Raw genomic sequence first — 19,389 nt, 5'->3', positions numbered from 1 at the left:
TTACTTGCATCATGGCAGGAATTCTGAGGTTGTTTGCCAGCAGCCTGGTCCTGAACAGCTCTTCTGTGGCAGGTCATCTCCAAAATGGTGCTCCTGTTTCTGCAGTAGAGCCGTAAGGTATGGAACAGCACTCGAATGCAGTGTTGATAAGTGTGGCTGAAGAACCTGGATAGATCCTGCAATCCTTTGTGCCGATTGCTGTGATGTGTCCTTTGAAGCAATCCAGACCTGATGCAGAAGAACGTGAGTTGGAATTTGGAAACTTCTGGCACCTGTGGCTATGCAGAAAAGGGCCACCATTTTGGAGAAAGAAATAACACAAAACGCAGTGGGTTGCTTAGTTGCATGGGACCCTGAGATGCAGAGGAGGTAGGGATTTGGATCTGTAATCCTTGTTTCATATCTCAGTTCCTTTACCTCCTGCATTACATTTGCAGATGCTTCTGCAACATTTTCCAAGGAGTTCTGAAACGGACAGTATGGGAATGCCAGAATGCGGAAGCTAATGTCTTTCTAGGGCTTCCCCCACCTTCTGTGGAAATGGGGTTTTTCTTTGACTTTGGGGGAAACAGACTTGAGTTTCTTATGCCCTGATCCTGTTTTTCTAACTGAGTTAGACCGTGCTTATGTGAGACTCTGACCTTTTGTGTTTTGATCTCTAGGAAAGGGACAAAGTGATGCCTCTAATTATCCAGGGCTTCAAAGATGCAGCAGAAGAGGCAGGGACTTCTGTGACCGGTGGCCAAACAGTGTTAAATCCTTGGATTGTTCTTGGAGGAGTGGCCACAACAGTCTGTCAGCCTAATGAATTCATAATGTAAGTTAAATTACAGAACAGAATCCCAGGACACTGTCAGCATGTCACATTTTAATATTATGTTGTGTTCTTTTTTGTAACTTCTCACAAATTTAAATTATATCTTCTCCGCTTTCTTTGTTCTCAATACTTGGCTACAGTGGTACCAGAAGCAACATCTTTCTTGTACTGGCTGGCTTTCTTTTAAAAAGTTCCCGTTCTCTTGTGTTGTGCTTATTTGTCTGGTCCTTCAAGAAGGGGCAGATTTAAGCTTTCTAACCTTTAAATCTGAACATTAATTTGGGGTCCTTAAACACTGCTTGGGGTGTCAGTTGTTTTTAAAGCATGTCAGCTGCCATATTAATTATAGTTAAGAACATGAGAATTGTAAGACCATAGTCCTGCTTACAGCTTTCCAGCTAGGTAAGAAAACACATTGTTAGAATGCCATACTGTGGCATGTAATACTGTGTGAAGGAATTTCTTTCTGACCCCAGCTGGTGATTAGCTCATGCTTTTATTTCTGAGGACTGAGACAGAGTGTTTTTCTTTCTCTCTCTCTCCCCCTCCCTCCCAACTAGTATAGCTAGTAACTTTAATAGAAGAGATGCATGACTTTTTTGGAACTGCAGGTGCTGATATTAAAAGATCTAGTCTTCCTTTTAATATATTCACATGGTGCTTACTTAGTCATATCCCATAGCAGCAAACCCTGCTGGGATATGCTGTATTTATTTTAAAAAACTGCCTTTTAAGTAAAATTGAATATATAAGTTTGTGAAAGCATAATTTCCAAATGTTCCTGTTTAATGTTGGATTTTATTCCGTTTGCAGGCCAGACAATGCAGTGCCAGGAGATGTACTTGTATTAACTAAACCCTTGGGAACACAAGTGGCTGTAGCTGTCCACCAGTGGCTAGATATTGTGAGTAAACTGCAAAGAATGGGGAAAACCATCCTGGCAGCTGTCATGGGCAACAGTATTTTGAAGTGGGAATGTTCAGTAGCATAACAAACGCGGAAGAGGATTGCTGTGTGTCAGTCCCCTTTCCGGCTCTGCATCACAGAATCATAGAAAAGTATGGCTGAAATGGACTTCAGGAACTCATCTAGACTGGCATTATGAGTGAAGTTGCCTTTACCTCTGTGCAGTTAACCATGTTAGAAGTCAGGTGGAAGGTAGGGTAGATTATAGTTTACAGATTACCTAAATTAGAGGTACATAAGCTTTTATAAGCAACAGCTAACTTCATCAGATGCCGTCTCAGAATCCAATGAAAGAAGCTGCTGCTTAGGAAAGCTTACACATGTCTGACTAAGTCATAGAATCAATGGGTGGGAAGGGACCTAGACAGATCATCGAGTCCAACCCCCTGCCATGGGCAGGAATGAGCACTGGGGGTGGGAGGGGTCATAAGACCCCAGCCAGGTGCCTATCCAATCTCCTCTTGAAGATCTCCAGGGAAGGTGAGAGCACCACCTCTCTGGGAAGCCTATTCCAGGCTCTGGCCACCCTTACCGTGAAGTAGTTCTTCCTAATATCTAACCTAAACCTATCCTCCCTCAGCTTGTGGCCATTGTTCCTGGTGACTCCCAAGGGGGGCCCTGGTGAACAGACTTTCCCCGAGTCCCTGCTGGTGGCCCCTGATAAGGTGGTAGGCAAACAAGATCCCCCCTCAGTCTCCTCTTGCAGAGACTGAAGAGATTCAGGTCCCTCAGCCTCTCCTCATAGGGCTGGCCACAGAGGCCCCCAACCATACAAGTGGCCTCCTCTGGACCCTCTCTAGGGTCTCCACGTCCTTCTTGAAGTACGGCGCCCAGAACTGGACACAGTACTCCAGCTGCAGCCTGACCAGCACCGCATAGAGGGGGAGCAAGACCTCTCTGGACCTGTTAGTGATGCCCCTGTTGATGCACGACAGGGTGCAGTTGGCTCTGCCTATTGCTTCGTCGTGTTGGCAACTCATATTCATCCTGGAGTCAGTCCTGACTCCAAGATCCCTCTCTGCCTCTGTGCTGCCAAGAGGGGTAGCCCCTAACCTATAACCAGCCTTCTCCCCAGGTGCAGCACTCTGTATTTGTCCTTGTTGAACCGCATCCTGTTCAGATCCGCCTACTTCTCCAACCTATCCAGGTCTGCCTGGATGCGGTCCCTGCCTGCCGGTGTATTCACTTTACCCTACAGCTTGGTGTCGTCAGTGAACTTGAACAGGGTGCTCTCCACACCCCCGTCCAGGTCGCTAATGAAGATGTTGAACAGCACCAGCCCAAGGACTGAGCCCTGGGGGACTCCGCTGCCCACACCCTCCCAGGTCGACATCGACCCATCTACCACCACCCTCTGGGTGCGCCTCTGAAGCCAGTTTGCCACCCATGTGACCGTGCATTCGGCAATGCCGCAGTCCTTCAGCTTGCCCACCAGAATTGGGTGGGACATTGTGTCGAAGGCCTTCTGGAAGTCCAAGAAGATAACATCGACTTCCTCCTTCCCATCTAAGCTCTTTGTTACGTGGTCATAGAAAGAGATCAAGTTAATCAGGCAGGATCGGCCTGGCAAGACCCCATGTTGGTTACCCCTCAACATCACTTCCCCTGCAGGGCTCTCACAAGTCTATAGGGCGAAAATCTACCCAACCTTCTGCCTGACTTCTAACATGGTTAACTGCCTCTCTGTTACCTTTAAAGTCAGCTTCACTGAGGCCAAGATTTTACCTCACGCTACCCACATGCACGTGGAAATATTTCTATATTCCATGCCCATTACACTGAGTTAAGTAAAATATCTCTAGTTGCATTGTGTACACAGAAGTATTTCCATCTGTTACTTTAGGCAAAAGTGAAGCTACCGAACTGAAAAGTGATTGTAAACCTGGCATCTGCTTATGTTGTTTGGCTCTGCATGCATTTTCAAAATTGCAACTCTTCAGCTTACATTTTAAAAAGATGCATCTTAACTACTGTTGGGACTGCAGAGCCAGTAGTCTCACAGAAGGGTGAGCTGGAACCTGCTTTGTTTTGGCTGTCGGCCACTAAATTATCAGATGAATTCTGCTTCCATCAATCTAGCAAAAAGTGGGAAAGAAACCTTTCTCTAAAAAGTCTACATCAAATTTGAAATATAGCCTGTTAAAAAAAGATAGTTTTTGTTTATCAGTGAAGGTCTCATTTAATAAATTAATCTTTTCAACATCAAAGTTTTACCCTTGCCAATTAGCTGGCAGGATTGGGGCCTTAGAAAAGACTCTGAAAATCTTTGAGGAATAGCTAAATGTTCTTCATTGTAGTTTGTTTTGAGCATAATCTAACTTCTTTTCACATCTCTTGTTTCACTGACATACAGACTTGCAAATTAAGGATATTCTGAATTTCTACATAATTCAAGCATTTCTAATTTCCCTTGACTGTCAAGCAGAGCACTTTCTATTGTGAAAAACAGAGGCAGAAATGAAATCAATCCTCTTGCTGCATGTAAACAGTGTATAATTTCTGATTCTATGGTAGAAAAATTTTGTTGAGGATACACCAATATTGTGGCTTCTTTTGTGGAAGGAGAGAAACCAAAGCTATAATACTACCTATCATATACATAGTCGCATACATATCTAGTTTCTGAAGGGGTATGTATGGCTTTGTAATGGAAAATATTTGAGAGAGAGAGTGTGTGGGGGCGGGGGTGTGTGTGTGGGGGTGTGTATGTACATGGTACAACAACTTTGATATAGTTGAGAAGGTAAGACTTGAATGTAGAGGAGATGGCAGAGTAAGAAAGTAAGTTTAAAATATTAAATATGGTCCAGAAATACTCAAAAGCTTTTCCAAAGCCTGGCTACAGGGATTAGCCTGTGAAAGGATGCTGTATTAAAGAAATATGAGTAGGCTTTGTCACTTGTAGGCAAAGATAAAAAGGAAGGTGTTAAGCAGAGAACTCCAGCAGCGGCTCCTCCTGGTCCTGCTGTGCTACTCTGAGTGGGGAGGAAGCTTCAGCTGAGCAACTCCTACCCCAGCACATGGGGCTCCTGACCAGATGCCTTCCACCCGCTCTGCACACCCACACTGGGTGCATGGAAGGCAACCTTGGAGCTGGAGCCCCGTATGCTGGGGCAGGAGCAACCTGGCTGAAGCTCCCAGTTGCTTTCCACCCACTCAGCTCTCTGTCCCAGGCAGGCAGAGTGGATGGAAGGCAGCCAGCCAGCAGCTGGAGCCAGAGCCCTGCACGCTGGGGCAGGAGTCACCCAGCTGAAGCAGGAGAAGGAGCCACAACTGGAGGTGAGGGGAAACCAAACAGCACCCGGGTGGTGGCTGCAGCTGCACTGGGAGCAGCCCCGCCTGTAAGCTGTGCATGCTGGTTGGGGCCAGACCAGCAGGCGCGAGCTAAAATGTGGCAAGGGCTGTGCCAGGTAGGGCTTGGCCCCATGCAGAGGACCACACCACCTGGACAAGCTATGCTGCACATGCCTCCTCCCTCCCCTCACCCCCAGCCAGCTTCTGGGACCTAGCTCCCAGGCAGTCCACCTGCTCTCCTGCCCCCCCATGCAAATGCACATCCTCACCACAGGACAGGGGGCATGCAGGGAGCAGATTGCAGCTTGACTCCAGCCCCATGCTCTCATGGCCCCATGATCCTGGCCTTTTTTGCCCATCCTGGTCCTAAACAGTGATCCCCACCTGCCCATAACCCTATCCCACATAGGGAGATTTGGTGACTTGTTGTGAGAGGGAGGCAGGGGACTGACCCAGCCTGCCACAGCTCATCAAAACTCCTTATGTGGCCCCAGGTCCAAATAACTGCCCACCCCTGTGTAAGAGGGAGGATTCTATTAGAAGTACCCTCCTTCAGATGCTGGTTAATGCTAAATGGTTATTCAAATATTGCTTATAAGAAGTGATGATCCCAGCTAAACTCTGTCTAGGAAAGTTATATTTCTGTCTGCTTCAGTCCCCTGTCCTGCTTATGCAACTGAAAAACAATGTTTCCCCCTTCCCATCATCTGTCTGTTTTGTAGCGCTGCTCTGAGCTGTAAAACTGATTTTTATTTATTTATTTTTTTCCTAGAGGTGGTATCTGTCATTTCAGTCATGAAAGCGTTGTCTCTGTTTGACTGTTTCACTCATTTCACCAGGTGTTCTGGGATCATTTAGGATGAAAGGCTCATATAAATACCATTTGTTGTTAGCATGTGATATTAGAAAGGGGCGGAAGATGGAGTGACTCCCTGAAGACCCTGGGGGCGGGGAAAGGAAGGTAGCTTTAAAAGCCCAATCAAACTTACAGGATGTCTGTGATTGTAGTTCACTAGCTGGAGAATGTGCTGTGCCCTGCAGCATTCATCTCTTGGAGTGGAGCTTGTTTACCAATGGAGTGTTCCTAGACACAAGATTAGGAATCATTCCTTTTCTTTGTCCAAAAGAGCTTGGGTTTGTTTCAGGGTATGCTAAAAAGTTCCTCTCTCTTCTGCCAGTGTTTCTTAAACTGCTGTGCTTAGTGAAAACCATCGAAGGTATGAGAGCAGAAGAAGAAAAAGCAGAATATAAAAGGAGGGGAAGGAAGGAAAAGCTAAGAACAATTAAACAGCCATTGCAGAGGCCACAGTTTGATTGTAGTGACATAGCGGTACTTTATTTTCTGTAACACACAATCATAGGGGTATGCAGCAGCGGTAGAATACACTTTAAAATGGTCTGTTACCCAAACCAGTTTGAGAGCCATTGCTTTTGGTCCTGCTTTTTCAACCAGGGTGGTGTTTACAGAGCAGGTTAGCCCAACCTGTCTGTTTTGTAGAGCACTAATGCTACATGTGATATATTTTTTAATTACCTGCAATATCTAGGTACAAAAGGATAATCAAGTATAAAACAAGTTTGTTTTTTTTTATATTTCTGCAAACCTACAGACAATAGTTTTACTATTGTTATTAACATGCTCATAGTTACAATATTTTAACTTTAAAACTTGAGCCTTCTAAAACAAACCTAAGTATCACAAAAGTGTAAATACATCCTAGACTAAGAGTTTTTCATAAATTTTGGATGCGCTTTAAACTATGCATCCGCAAAACTAAGAAAACAGAATGTCTCTTTCTTTTTTTCTTCCATCCATTAGCCAGAAAAGTGGAATAAAATCAAACTGGTGGTAACGCAAGAAGATGTAGAGCTAGCATACCAGGAGGCAATGATGAATATGGCAAGGCTCAACAGAACAGGTGAGAACAGGAGAAGTGTGTGTGTTGATTTTGTTTTCAATCCACATTTAATTTCAGCTGTCTGCCATGGTGAAATAAGCTACATCAGCTCATCTTCCCACCAACACCCCCATCTTTCTTTTATTCAGTACATGTGAAACAAGGAAATTAAAAACCAAACATACTCTTAATTACAAAGTAAAGGCACAAATGTTGCTGGAGATGATTATGCCTCATGTGGGTGAAGTGATGTGAGTTGGTACAGATTTTAATGAGAGAGATTGTATTTTTTCCTTTTTTCTCTCTCTCTCTCTCTGCTCTTGAAGGCAGGGCAGGTTAACTATAAGATTTTTATTTTCACAAAAAACTTTTACATCTCTCTTTTTTTTTTTTTTCGCTTTGAATTCAAGATTTTGTGGCTGTTTTTTTTTCCCCTATGTTCTCCTTTCATTTTCTTTCCTCTCCCCCCTCTTCACTCCTGCTGAAAAAGTAGCGTGTAGTTTCTTTTCTTCTATGGTAGAAAGCAGGGGGGGGAAAGTGTCAAGCCATGACTTCTCTCTCTTTGTTGGAGGTCCCTTTGAAAGAACAGGGAATTGAATTTGGCATTTTCCTTAGCCCTTAATTGAAGGGGCCGAGGTGTTTTTAAAAAACTCTCTCGTTTGTTCAGGTTTCACATGGTACTTGTTATGTCGTCTTACTAGACTTTCATTCTTTCACATCATCTTCCAGGGAAAAAAAGATGACCTGTTTTTTGGTGCAAAAGAGCTCTTTCAGGTCTTGTTTGTAGATCAGAAAGAACCCCCCCAAAAAAAAGTGGAAACGTTTTTGGTTTTTTTTACTACTCTCTTTTGCAGGTCACGTTTAACATTTAAATGTTCTTTAACTAGAGCTCTTGTCCTCGTATGGAGGTGTCTTTTTCCCCCAGCCAGGAGCTCAGCAGTTGCATATGCTCAAGAATTCCTTGAATGCCTCAGTGGGGAGGCTGGAGCATTATGGAGTTGATTCTGCCTGTCTATGTCTTTGCCTCTTTTCCCCTCTTCTTTAATACAATCTGCAGATCCCAAATCAAAAGTCTTTAAAAGAATAAAAAGGTGTTGGGGGAAGGGAATAACCTAATCTGACTGAAATTTGCAACTAGTAGGTCAAACTGAAACTGTTAACTCATGATGCGTCTGTTCCAAAATTTGAGGAAAGTTTGGATCGAGATTTAGTTCCAGCTTTTCAGACTACTAATATGCATAAGTAAGACATGTTAGTAAAACAGGCTCTTAAATTTACCTTATTTAAGCATTTGACATGATAGAGGATTTTCAGTGTAATATGTTAAAAACAACATAAATGTCACTTTCAAAAGGAATCTATGCAGTACCTGTGAATTTCAGGTGATCTAATGTTTTAATTGACTTTCACATTGGAAAATGTAAAGGATTTGTAGCTCTTATTGGGAGGGTAGGTGGTTATTTAAAAGGTGTGCAACTCCATTTTGATTTGTGGCATTCCTAAATCTTACTTTCCCTGATTTTTTGTTTTTGTTTTTTTTGTTTTTGTTTTTGGTCTCTTTCAGCTGCTGGACTAATGCACACTTTTAATGCACATGCAGCTACAGATATCACAGGATTTGGTATTCTGGGGCATGCACAGAACTTAGCCAAACAGCAACGAAATGAGGTGTCCTTTGTTATTCATAACCTCCCCGTCCTAGCCAAGATGGCTGCAGTTAGCAAGGCGTGTGGCAATATGTTTGGACTCATGCATGGTACCTGTCCTGAGACTTCAGGTGAGTGACCTAATTTTTTTTTCCCCATTTGAATTTAACAGGACGAAAGGCACAGCCATGAACACCATATGTTGCATTTTTTTGAAGCACAGTTGGCTTAGGATGCCACCAAACTAGTGAGCATTAGCCATGCAACTGTTCACAATTATTTTTATTTGTTTATTTATTAATTTTTTTAGCCTGGTCTCCAAACCACCAAGCTATTTTGATTGTCTCACTTCTTCCTTATGAGACATTATATATTATAAAACCTCCAGAATGGAACATCTGGAACATTTCACATTTCCAAGATCTGAATTTTTTTAAAAACTTGTTTTCTGAAATGTCCACTACGGAATACAGTACTGAGTGTGTGCCCGGCGTAGCACAGGCAACAATTTGTTTTCTCAAAAGTAAAATTGCCCACAGGATGGTTGCCAATCAAGTCACTTTTTCCATTGGAAATGTATGTGGATTTTAATGCTACACTTCATGATTTGGGGTCCAAACCTTTTTCCCTATCGACAGCATGGATGCAAACAATATACATTTATTCCCTCATTATCTTCTGGTGTGTCCCAGCCTGATTTGGAGGGATTGTCCCTAGCCATAAAAACGGAATTTGTTCTCTAAATAGTGATCAATACTTGGTCTCTAGAGTCTGTCAAAAAATACTAGTTGTCGTTGTGATGTGTGTGTGTTTGTGTGTTGGTTGTGTTTGCACTCATTTAATAGGCTAATAACTCATTTCACATGTCCCTCTAAGCAGCATCAGTTGACAGCAGCTATGGCTCCCTGCTTCCTATGGTTTCATTTGGAGACAGAGGTGAATGGCTCCCTAGTTTGTTGTTAATTCCAACATATCTAGCCCCTTGGAATAAGAGCATTGCTCTTCCAAAATTGTTTGCCGCATTTCTTCCTGATCTGCTCTTTTTGTCTCTTCATCTTCTTTCCTCAGTGTGGTTTTTATCCCTGCCTGTCTCTCTCCAAAACTGTTAGCTAAGATTTCTGCAACACACAACACAGAAGAACACCACCCTCCCCAATCCCAAAGCAAAGCAGAGTGTGAAAATCTGGAAAGGAGGATTGCAGGGAGAGCCATAAGCATCTCCCTGAGTGATTATACAATTTACTGTGATTCGTTGAATTGTCCCTTAGCTATCTGTATTTAATCAGAAACTGTATACCACGGAGACTGTATGATCAGGCTTGTCAAAAATGTGAACCCTTTTAAACAGCTGAGAATCTGGTTGTATGTTGAGTGAGTTTACTAGTCTCCATCCAGTTCTTAGTGCTCAGATGTCTGTGTAACAAATGCCACCATAAATGATGGTTACAGCTACAGAGACTTCAAAGTGATCCTTCAGGTCCACTGCAGTGTTATCCAGAAGTCTACTTCGTTATAGCTCCCTGGACCTGGTTAGTGAATAGAGAACTTAAGTCTTCAAAATTGTCCATCCCACATCTTGGGTCAGCACGTACTTTTCCTAGAAAGAATGGAAAATAGCATAGTTACAGGTATGCCAGTGCAAGAAAAGGAAAAGATGAAACTCTGGAAAATTAATTAGGTAAGGGATATCCAGCTAGTGGCCTACAGACTGCATCTGGCCCCCAAAGGGTTAATCAGCAGTGGGGTGCCCCCGCCCCCAGTCTGGGTGCCACTTCTTCCATTGCGCTCCTGCTGCCACCAGAGTTCATCCTCCTGCTTCTACAGCCTGCCAGGCTGAGGGAGCTAGCAACCTGAGGACCCCACACAGCATGGCATGGGAGAGCCAGTGTGGCACAGCAAGTTGTGGGGAGGGATGCACCCATGACAAGGTGCAGCTGGCATGGTATAGCAAGGGTGGATGCCCACACAGCCCTCAGCCCCTCAGAATTTAGACAGCCCTTAATTAGGTGACTCATAAGCAGGAAGTGTGCCTTTTAATCTCTAAATTGCTCTCAAATGGCTTCTCCACAGTTATTTACCATTAACATCTGGATATTGCTAGAATATCCCTTTCCAGTCTTCTAGATATTCATAGACTTTGGTGTGATCAGTGTTACAGAAGGCACAGATTTGACTGTGGTTGTTGTTGCTGTTCTGTCATGGTAAGGATTGCATGCAAGAAAGCTGGAGCAGTTATCCTTTGTCCTTTTTTGTTTCAAGTGCCAGAAATATTACATCCTTAACTGCATTTTGCAAAAAGAATGTATCTGGTAGAGTACAGCAGGCAAGTCACAAAGAACTTGCTCTAAAGAGATTGTAATGCATTAAAGACCAAGGCATTGTTTTTCCAGTGTGGAACAGCTTGATTTATAAATTGTGAATAGAAATATCAGTTCCAGTAGAGTAACTATGGGTGGGGTAACAGGGTCTTGAACCCCAGATGCTCAGGAAAGGGAGAATCAGAATGGAAGCAGAGGTGGCTCAAGGCTCCTGGGTCACCCTGAGCGGAGTCAGGACAGGCATCTCCTTGTCAACCTCATCCTCCACATGAGGCTGTGGCAGTTTCAGGGTCAAGGGAGGTTGCTTGCTGACCAACACCTCGTGTTGTGCCCATGCCCCTGCTCCACTCCACGCAGCCGGAGCCTCGAGACTCACTACCTCCATTTTGGCATCCCTGTACACAAACCCTTTCAGCTTCTCTGCTACCCGGTGTGCAAACTCCACCAGTCATACATCTCGTCTGTTTGGTCATCTAGTCCAGGGGTGGCCAGCCTGTGGCATGGGTGTCACAAATGGCATGGGCAGCCAATGCGTGTGGCATGTGACAGATCAGAGAGGGAACAGGAAGCACAGTAGCAGATGGGGCAGAAAGCAGAGCAGCAGATTGTGCAGGGGAAGGGGGGATCAGAGTGGCACTCCAGGAGGGTGCAGGGTTAATTTGTGGCTTGCCTGCCATTGTTTATTATAGTACAGTATAACCTCATAAATCCGGATCTCAAAAATCTGGCACTTTTTAAGCTTTCCCCTCTGCTCCCCCGGACACAGAGGGGGAAGCTTACATGCTGCGGCTGCCATCCACCACCCTGCGCCACTGCTCCATGTGCAGCCGCTGTTCCAGGACTGGCTGCTGCTCCCCCACTGCCCCCCCCCCCCCCGACACAGAGGGGGAAGCTTGCATGTGGCGGCTGCCACCACCAGCCACAACCCTGCTCCATGTGTGGCTGCAGCTCTGGGACCAGCTGTCACTTCCCCCCCACCTCGCCCAACTCCACGACTGGCTGCTGCTCCAGTTTCAAAAAACTGGAATTTTCACATTTCCAGCAGGTGCTTGGTCCCGAGCATGCTGGATTTATACGGTTATACTGTATATCTAAATGCTTTATGGCTATTCTAATTTTAAATGTTCTGTGCAAGTTCCTCAAAAAATTTGTATGAGGACAGTTTAGGAGAGTTCACTGTAAGGAAGATGTTTCTGGTTCTGTTTCCCTTAATTTCATCTCCTTTGTATATCTTTGCATGGCCCCATTCATTCTCAGCCTGTGGGTTTGTCTTGTTTGTGGAATTGCATCTATCCAGCTTTCTGGCTAAAACTTAAATGTGAGCACAGGGCAAAACCTGTCTTAAGGAATTAGTCCCAAGCCAAGGCAGTTACCAAATCCTGTAGCCTTTCGGGCCTAGAATTTCTGAAGCAGAATTGAGAACTGCTTGCTTCGAGCACTCAGCCGGCAATCTTACATCATGTCGTTCTCAGCGGTGGCCCCTCAGCTGATCACAACTGCTAAGGGGGAGAGAGAATGATAACGGGTCACAGTCCAGTACCTTTAGACATTATCCCAAAATCAAATGGAAGTCAGTACAGTTCTCTTGGATCTGGTGAAGCTTGCCTCCTGTACGAAATACAGCTTTAGCAAGCAGACACCAGCTGCAGCTTCTGAATAGTCTCAAGGCAGCGCTACACTTGGTGGTAACCTGACCTCCAAGTGGCAGAAACTTCAGGTAGTGACAGTGAGGACTCCATCTGCACACATGCAAAGTGATGTGGGTGGGGGCAGGAATCTCTTGCAACTCCTATGCCCTGAATACCCAACGACTGTGCAGTCTAACACTGCCGTTGCAAGCTGTATGGCTGTCAAAGCATGACTGGCATTGCTAGAATGGCATAATTATAACTCTGCCATATATATATGAGTCCTGCTAGTAATGACCAGTAACCCAACCCTTTCATTAGAGGTTGTTGATGCATATTTGGTAGAACTGTGGGGTTACAGTGGTCAGAGGAGAACAGTTTGGTGTAGAAACTTGTGGTTAGCAATTAATGTAGGACATTTCTGTTTCTAAAGGGCATAACAGCAAACTCATCATCAGTGTCAAAGAGCAAGAAAAGTGGTTAACAGGAAGGACTGAGGAAAAAATGGATGATTGTAGGTTACTTTCTCTTACTTTCTGTTTTTCCACCTCTCTTCCCTTCCGTCTGATTGATATTCAAGTTACTTTACTACTTTACTTTACATTACTTACTACTACTTATGAGTTTCCGGACCCATTTTGTCTACCAGAGACCGCCGTGGTAGTAGTTCATTCCACCAGGAGTTGGTGGCGTCCTTTTACATTTGGAGTCACTTAAACACCATTTTGTGTTGCATCTTCTTGCTTTTGTTGTTTCTGATAAGAGGTATGCCCCTTTCCTCCCCTTATTCCCTCATGCCTCTGTCTTAACAGCTTTTTGAGGTGCAAACTACAGATGACTGAAATGCTTCAGTCTACATCACACTTCGCTGTAGGGTCCTTATGCTTTTTTCCCTTCTTTTTAATTTACCATTGTTCAAAAGCTGCTGCTTTTTTGATACTTTAAATTGGGCAGTTCCTTTCCCTTACTGTTATCATGAGAAGAGTAGCTTGAAGGTAACTGGTGCACTCAAAAAACTACATGTTAGCAGCTTGCAGGTGTAACTCTACGAAGCCGCGCTTCATACAGGCTAACCCAGGGTCAGGTCAACACTATCCTTATGGTCTCCAAGAAACTCCCTATGAACTTGCAAAGAACAATTTTTCCAGCTATTTCAGTTGGTCTAGTAAAAGATACTAGATTTACCCAAAGAGCCTTATCTGCCTATGTCCTTAGACCAACACGGCTACAACCTACGGCCCTATGAACAAAGAAAGCTCTGAACTGACATCCAGTTGTCTTGATGGTCTGTGCTGTGCTCCTGGATACATTTGACCATCAGATGCTGCCCACACAAGACCTGTGGCTTTTACAGTTCTTGGTTTCTAAGGTAGCGTGACCCTTTGTAATAGGCAGATGGTCCTGGCATTTGTCCAAATTCCACTTTTAGTAAATAATTTGTATTGCCTAAATTCTTCAGGCATCTTCAAGAAGAGGGGATTCCTAACTTTCACTACCAAAGAGTGGGGTGAGGCAGCTATATGTACTGGAATGATACAGTATGCTTGCAGTATAGGATGCCGTGAAGTTTAATTAGTGGAGTCTGCACATATATTTTTTTTACTGAAGCAATAAGTGCTACAGTGTGTGATTACTTTACCTCTATTAGTGAGGTATTGTCTAGATAAATCTAAGTCCACTTCTTAGTGATAAGACACAGAAGCACAGAGAAGTGAATTAGCTTGCCCAAGGAATTAGCTGACAGCACTGGAAATGGATCTAATCTAATTTCAGTACAAAATCATCCTTCTTCAGTGCTATTTGATTTTTTGAAAGAAAGGTGATTCTCTTTTTTTTATTAACTGAGTGGAAAGTATACTGTTTTGCTATGGCGTCAACCTCAAAACCTATTTAATTAGTAACATATAATAGGAAAGGCCACACATTGGAAACCTGCTATCCATACATTGAAAACGGGGAGGCTAATCTTGTGAGAGAGGTGTTTTCAGGCTCAGATTTATATCTTATTGCCAGATTTCCTCACCTCCTACATTACCATGCTGCAGAAATGGTTCCCTCGAATTCGGCCAGGTTAGTTGTGAGCCAGGCCCCATCTTTATTGCAGATGCTGTATTTTCTCACATATAGCACGTCCCACAATTTAATACACAGTCTGGTTTTGAAAGACAACTCTAAGAAAATTAAAATTCTTAACTTGTAGTACAGGTAAATCACTGATGAGCAGCAGTTAGGAAGCAAAGCCTGCTCCAGAACCTGCTGCCAGGCCTGCATTCTGAATGGGGGCTGTGGACTGAGCCCACGTGCTGGCTGATCCAGTACCACTGGTTTTGGGGCTGCGCGCAAGGTCCGACCTTGTGTGTTGGCCTAATCTGGCATGCTAGGTCTGGGGCTGCATGCTAGCTCTGACCGTGGTTAGACCCTATGTTCTGGCCCAGTCCAACATACAGGGCATGTTGTCTGGTCAGGGGCTCCCCACAAGTCCAGAAATTTGGTGGCAGGGAAGCGGTGTTAACTGCTGCAGTTTCCCCATCACCAACTTCTTAGACTTGTGGGGATCCCTATTCCCTGCATATAATACACATTCTAATTGCCCCGGCTAGTTTTGGAGGAAAAGGTGCATATTTTGTGGGAGAAAATTTTGTGATTGGATTTAGAATATGGCCCTTTTCACACTAATTTTATATAATTTGGGGCAGAGTTGAGTTTCCGTATTCTGTTGTTTTGCAATCCCCCTGTTGTGTTTCAGCACATCTTTTGCTATCCATATCATGTTATTTCTCCACTAGTGTTTGAATAGAGTACATGTTTTTGAATTTAGCAACACAGGGGATTTCCTCCTATGAAATTAGGCCCTTGGACCTTTTCATAGATTCGTAGACATCAGGGGCTGGAAGGTAAGATCGTCAAGTCCAGCCCCCTGCCATAGGCAGGAAGTCTGCTGGGTTCAAATGACCCCTGAAAGATAAGCATTCAGATGCCATTTGAATGAGTCCAGAGTAGGTGCTTGCACCACCTCTGCAGGGAGTCTGTTCCCGACCCCAGACACTCGGACTGTAAAGAAGTTTTTCCGTAGGTTCAGTCTAAATCGGCCTTCCAGACGTTTGTGGCCTTTAGACCTTGTTCACCAGTACTCCCCAAGGGATAACAACTGTTCTCCCAGATCCTGGTGCACCCCCCCTTAAGTACTTATAGGCTGCCACCAAGTCCCCCCTGAGCCTTCTCTTCTCCAGAATGAAGAGTCCCATGTCCCTCAGCCTCTCTTCATAAGAGTTGCTCTCTTGGCCTTTGATCATGCAGGTGGCTCTCCTTATTCTGAAAGAACATAGTGAAGTCTATATACAGATTGCAAGATCAGACTCTAAAATATTTTGGTGCAGAAATGTAATGAGAAGCTAACGTGCTTATTCCTTTGCTTTTCAGGAGGCCTCCTCATCTGTTTGCCACGTGAACAGGCTGCACGTTTCTGTGCTGAGATCAAATCTCCCAAGTACGGCGAGGGTCACCAAGCATGGATCATTGGGATCGTAGAGAAGGGGAACCGCACTGCCAGAATTATAGATAAACCACGAATCATTGAAGTTGCACCGCAAGTGGCCACTCAAAACGTGAACCCAACACCTGGTGCCACTTCTTAATCTAGACAAAATAGCAATTTGTTTTGTTTTTAAATAGATCTATTCCTTTATCATCCTACAATTTAAAGAACTGTAAAAAGAAAAAAAAAGAAACTCATTGTGTCTGCACATCTGGTGGCCTTAGGTCAGTTTATGAGTGGATACAATTAATAAAATAAAATCCATTGCCTTTTTTTCCTGTTACATTAACTGAAGATGCACCTAATCTTGAGGCAGCTTCTGAGTTGAGAAATATATTGTTATCCAATACTGTTGATTCATTTTGAATCTTTAGACACTTATCTCTTGCCGCATAGGCTTTTTTTAAAGGTGCTTTCACGTAGCACAGACATTACCAGTAGTAGTGTCGAATAGCAGTTTGTGTCCTTTCATTGTATGTATATTTATCATTATAAGTCTAATTTTGGATGCCTTGAATGATATTCCGAAGAGGCAATAAATTGAGAAGTGACACATTGGGTTATACCCAGTAGTGAGAGGGTTGCATGATTAATCCAATCTTTGATTTGTAAAGTTTAGTCTTACCCAAGAGCATCTACATCCCTGGTCACTGCTTGGTAGCACACTCTGTTAAACGAACAAGTGCTGACTTTGCATGGAAAGCGCTTCAGAGTTGAAGGAGAAATTTTTAATTTCATTATTTGTAGACCTGACAATATTTACTGTATTATCAATAATTGTTTTTTTATTGATAGTAAGGAGGGAAATAATTGCTCTTTTTTTGCAATGTGATTGGATGTGCTATAGTGCAACAAGGTATAGCAGACCAAAAGGGGATTACTGTATAATATTCATTTGCAATTCACTATATAATTAACTACACATTTTTTAAATATAATCAATCTAAAATAAACCTCTGTTCTGTGGATGGTAGTGTTTAATACATTTTATATTTTGTATAGTGATTACCAGCCATTTTTGTTTCTTTAAAATCAGCAGCTGTTTAGTATAATTCTTAGTATTATTTTGTTCTTTGCTCAAATACATTTTTGTGCACGCTTTTGTGATCTGTGTTTAAAAATCTACATTGCCAACATTGCAGCTTGAACTTAAGCTTGTTATTCAAATAAATATTTAATTTTTTTTATTGCTCTTGTATAAGTGCATGAACTTTTTTGATTTCTACTTAAAATACAGGTTGAAGGAAGAAAAATCCTTCCTGATTATTATTATTATTATTTTTTTAAATAATAATCATGGTGGTGGTGATAATGGTTGCTCTCGCCCCACAAGCAGGTTTTCTAAGCTGTTATGTCCAAGGTAACCACCTTTTATATATCACTTGCCTGCATGTCAGACCTGTGGGTCAATTGACTGCCTAGAAGTGTCTCTTCCTTTTACTTGGAACAATGGATTTTGTGATGTTTTTTGTTCTTTTTATCCATAAGTCAGCTGTTCTCTCCTGCTGTAAAATCGCTACGTGGGACTTCCTTGATCAGTATCCCATCTGGAACGCTCTTCACCTGAAAGTTACAAGTCTTCTCTGACAAAGCATTAAGCGGTATAATTGGACCCCGTTTGCCACTGAATGTTCCAAGAGGATCTGATTGGTTTAGCTGTGCTCTATAACCTTCCAGAAGGAGTGAAACTTGCACACCATTTCAGTTTCTTGCTGCATAGAGCTTGCTGTATGTTTCAATGAACTGCTTCAAATGGGTTTACCAGACTCTAGGATTAACTCCCTAAGATTCAGACTGGGAAGGAAGAAAATGTGTGATTGCTGTAACTCTTAAGAAATTAGTCCAGGGGCCATCAGCAAGAAGAAGTTTTTTAAGTAATAATTTAAATAAAGTTTGTTATAATCATTAGTGTTCGAACCTTTATTGTTCTTCAGGGAGTGGCTTAAAGTTTCAGTGTTGTTCTCACTGACATCTTTGGCAAAATGCCCATTGATTTCAATAGTGGTAGGAATAGGCCACTTTAGAAAACTTGCACCTGACTTCAGGTGTTTCAAGTTTCACATCCTCAAGTTTTATATGCTCAGATTAAGATACTAGGGATAGATGGGCCCTGCCGGTAGAAATGGTAAGCATGATCCCATTGATGTATATGGAAATGTTGGGTTCTGCAGTTCAGATCTTTTGAAAGCACCTAAATCAGAGGTGACTTCTGTCATTTTGCATTTCATGCTTTGCAAAAAAAAAAAAATTTTAATGGATGAGACAGTAAGGCTCGGGGCTCTTAATAATCTGCTTTCCGATCTTGGACAAGTCACTTTGAATTGTTTTTTGTCAGTTTTTATTATCTAGTTAACAATTAGTTATCTCACAAGCATGTCACTAGACCACTTTGAGCTCCTTAAAAAGAATCTATTTGTGTAAATGCTTGTTAGAGCTGTTATATTTCAGGCCTGTAATAGATTGGAGCAGAAGCATTGTTTAATACTATTGTTTCCTGCTATGCTAGTTATTTGGCCAGTCATCTCTGAAAGGAGCATTTCATGCTGGCTTAAGATGGCTTTAATGGGTATAAAATTACTCACAAGGTTAAGAGATTTTTGGAAGAAGGCTGTTTCATTCACATGGTTGTGACTGAAAATCTCAACAATCAAGATGTCATACTAATAAATATTTTTTGTAAGAATCTTGCTTAGTAGCCTTTCCAATAAATTGTTTCTCCTGCAGCTGCTGAGATGCGGCTGCTAACAAAGCTTCTCTTGTTTTGAAAACGTGGACAAAACAATTGGGCTGTCTTTAAGAGTTAGATTTTTATATTCTTAAGCACTTCCTGGTTGCTTAAAGGTGAAAGTGCATGATTAGTCAGAATTGATATGGCTATTACTTCCAAATGCACCACGAAGCCCCAGGGGGTGATTACTTAGGTGATGATAATAGAGCTGTCGCAACTAATCTTGCAAGGAACATTGTCATTTGAATGTCACAGGTCTTACGTTTTTGTTTCGCTAAATGCAGATACTAACTCAAAGCCAGAAGGCAGTTAAGTTAAAAGAAAAACCACTGTGCACAGGACAGAGGATTATTTAGGACCAGATCCTGGAAGGATCCTCAAAGTGTCTACCTCTTTACAATAAGGATCTCAAAACCAAATTTTTTAGATATAGAAAAAAGTAATGAAAAACAACACTTTATTTTAAGAATCTTGTAGATGCAGCCATTTATTCAAATGGAACATGATCTCATTTGCATAAGTAGACACCATTGCATAAAGCACATTCAATAATTAAATG

General features: G+C 42.7%; 1 protein-coding gene across 4 annotated transcripts in view; it reads left to right on the top strand.

Moving 5' to 3' along the window:
- SEPHS1 (selenophosphate synthetase 1) overlaps positions 1 to 18,007 on the top strand; it is a 31,768-nt gene extending 13,761 nt beyond the window's left edge. For all 4 annotated transcript variants that reach the window (XM_090041814.1, XM_090041810.1, XM_090041811.1 and 1 more), the window contains exons 5-9: positions 663 to 817; positions 1,631 to 1,721; positions 6,897 to 6,996; positions 8,540 to 8,752; positions 15,988 to 18,007. In XM_090041814.1, coding sequence (XP_089897940.1) covers positions 663 to 817; positions 1,631 to 1,721; positions 6,897 to 6,996; positions 8,540 to 8,752; positions 15,988 to 16,202 — 774 coding nt within the window. In that variant the 3' untranslated portion in view covers positions 16,203 to 18,007. The remainder of the gene's footprint in view (positions 1 to 662; positions 818 to 1,630; positions 1,722 to 6,896; positions 6,997 to 8,539; positions 8,753 to 15,987) is intronic.
- Positions 18,008 to 19,389: the final 1,382 nt, after the last annotated feature.

Source organism: Crocodylus siamensis, chromosome 4 (genome assembly GCF_052110815.1).
Source record: "Crocodylus siamensis isolate JL-2025a chromosome 4, ASM5211081v1, whole genome shotgun sequence".
NCBI classification, from domain to species: Eukaryota; Metazoa; Chordata; order Crocodylia; family Crocodylidae; genus Crocodylus; species Crocodylus siamensis.
Note: the sequence above shows the minus strand (reverse complement) of the source record. Positions and strands in the feature narration are given on the sequence as shown.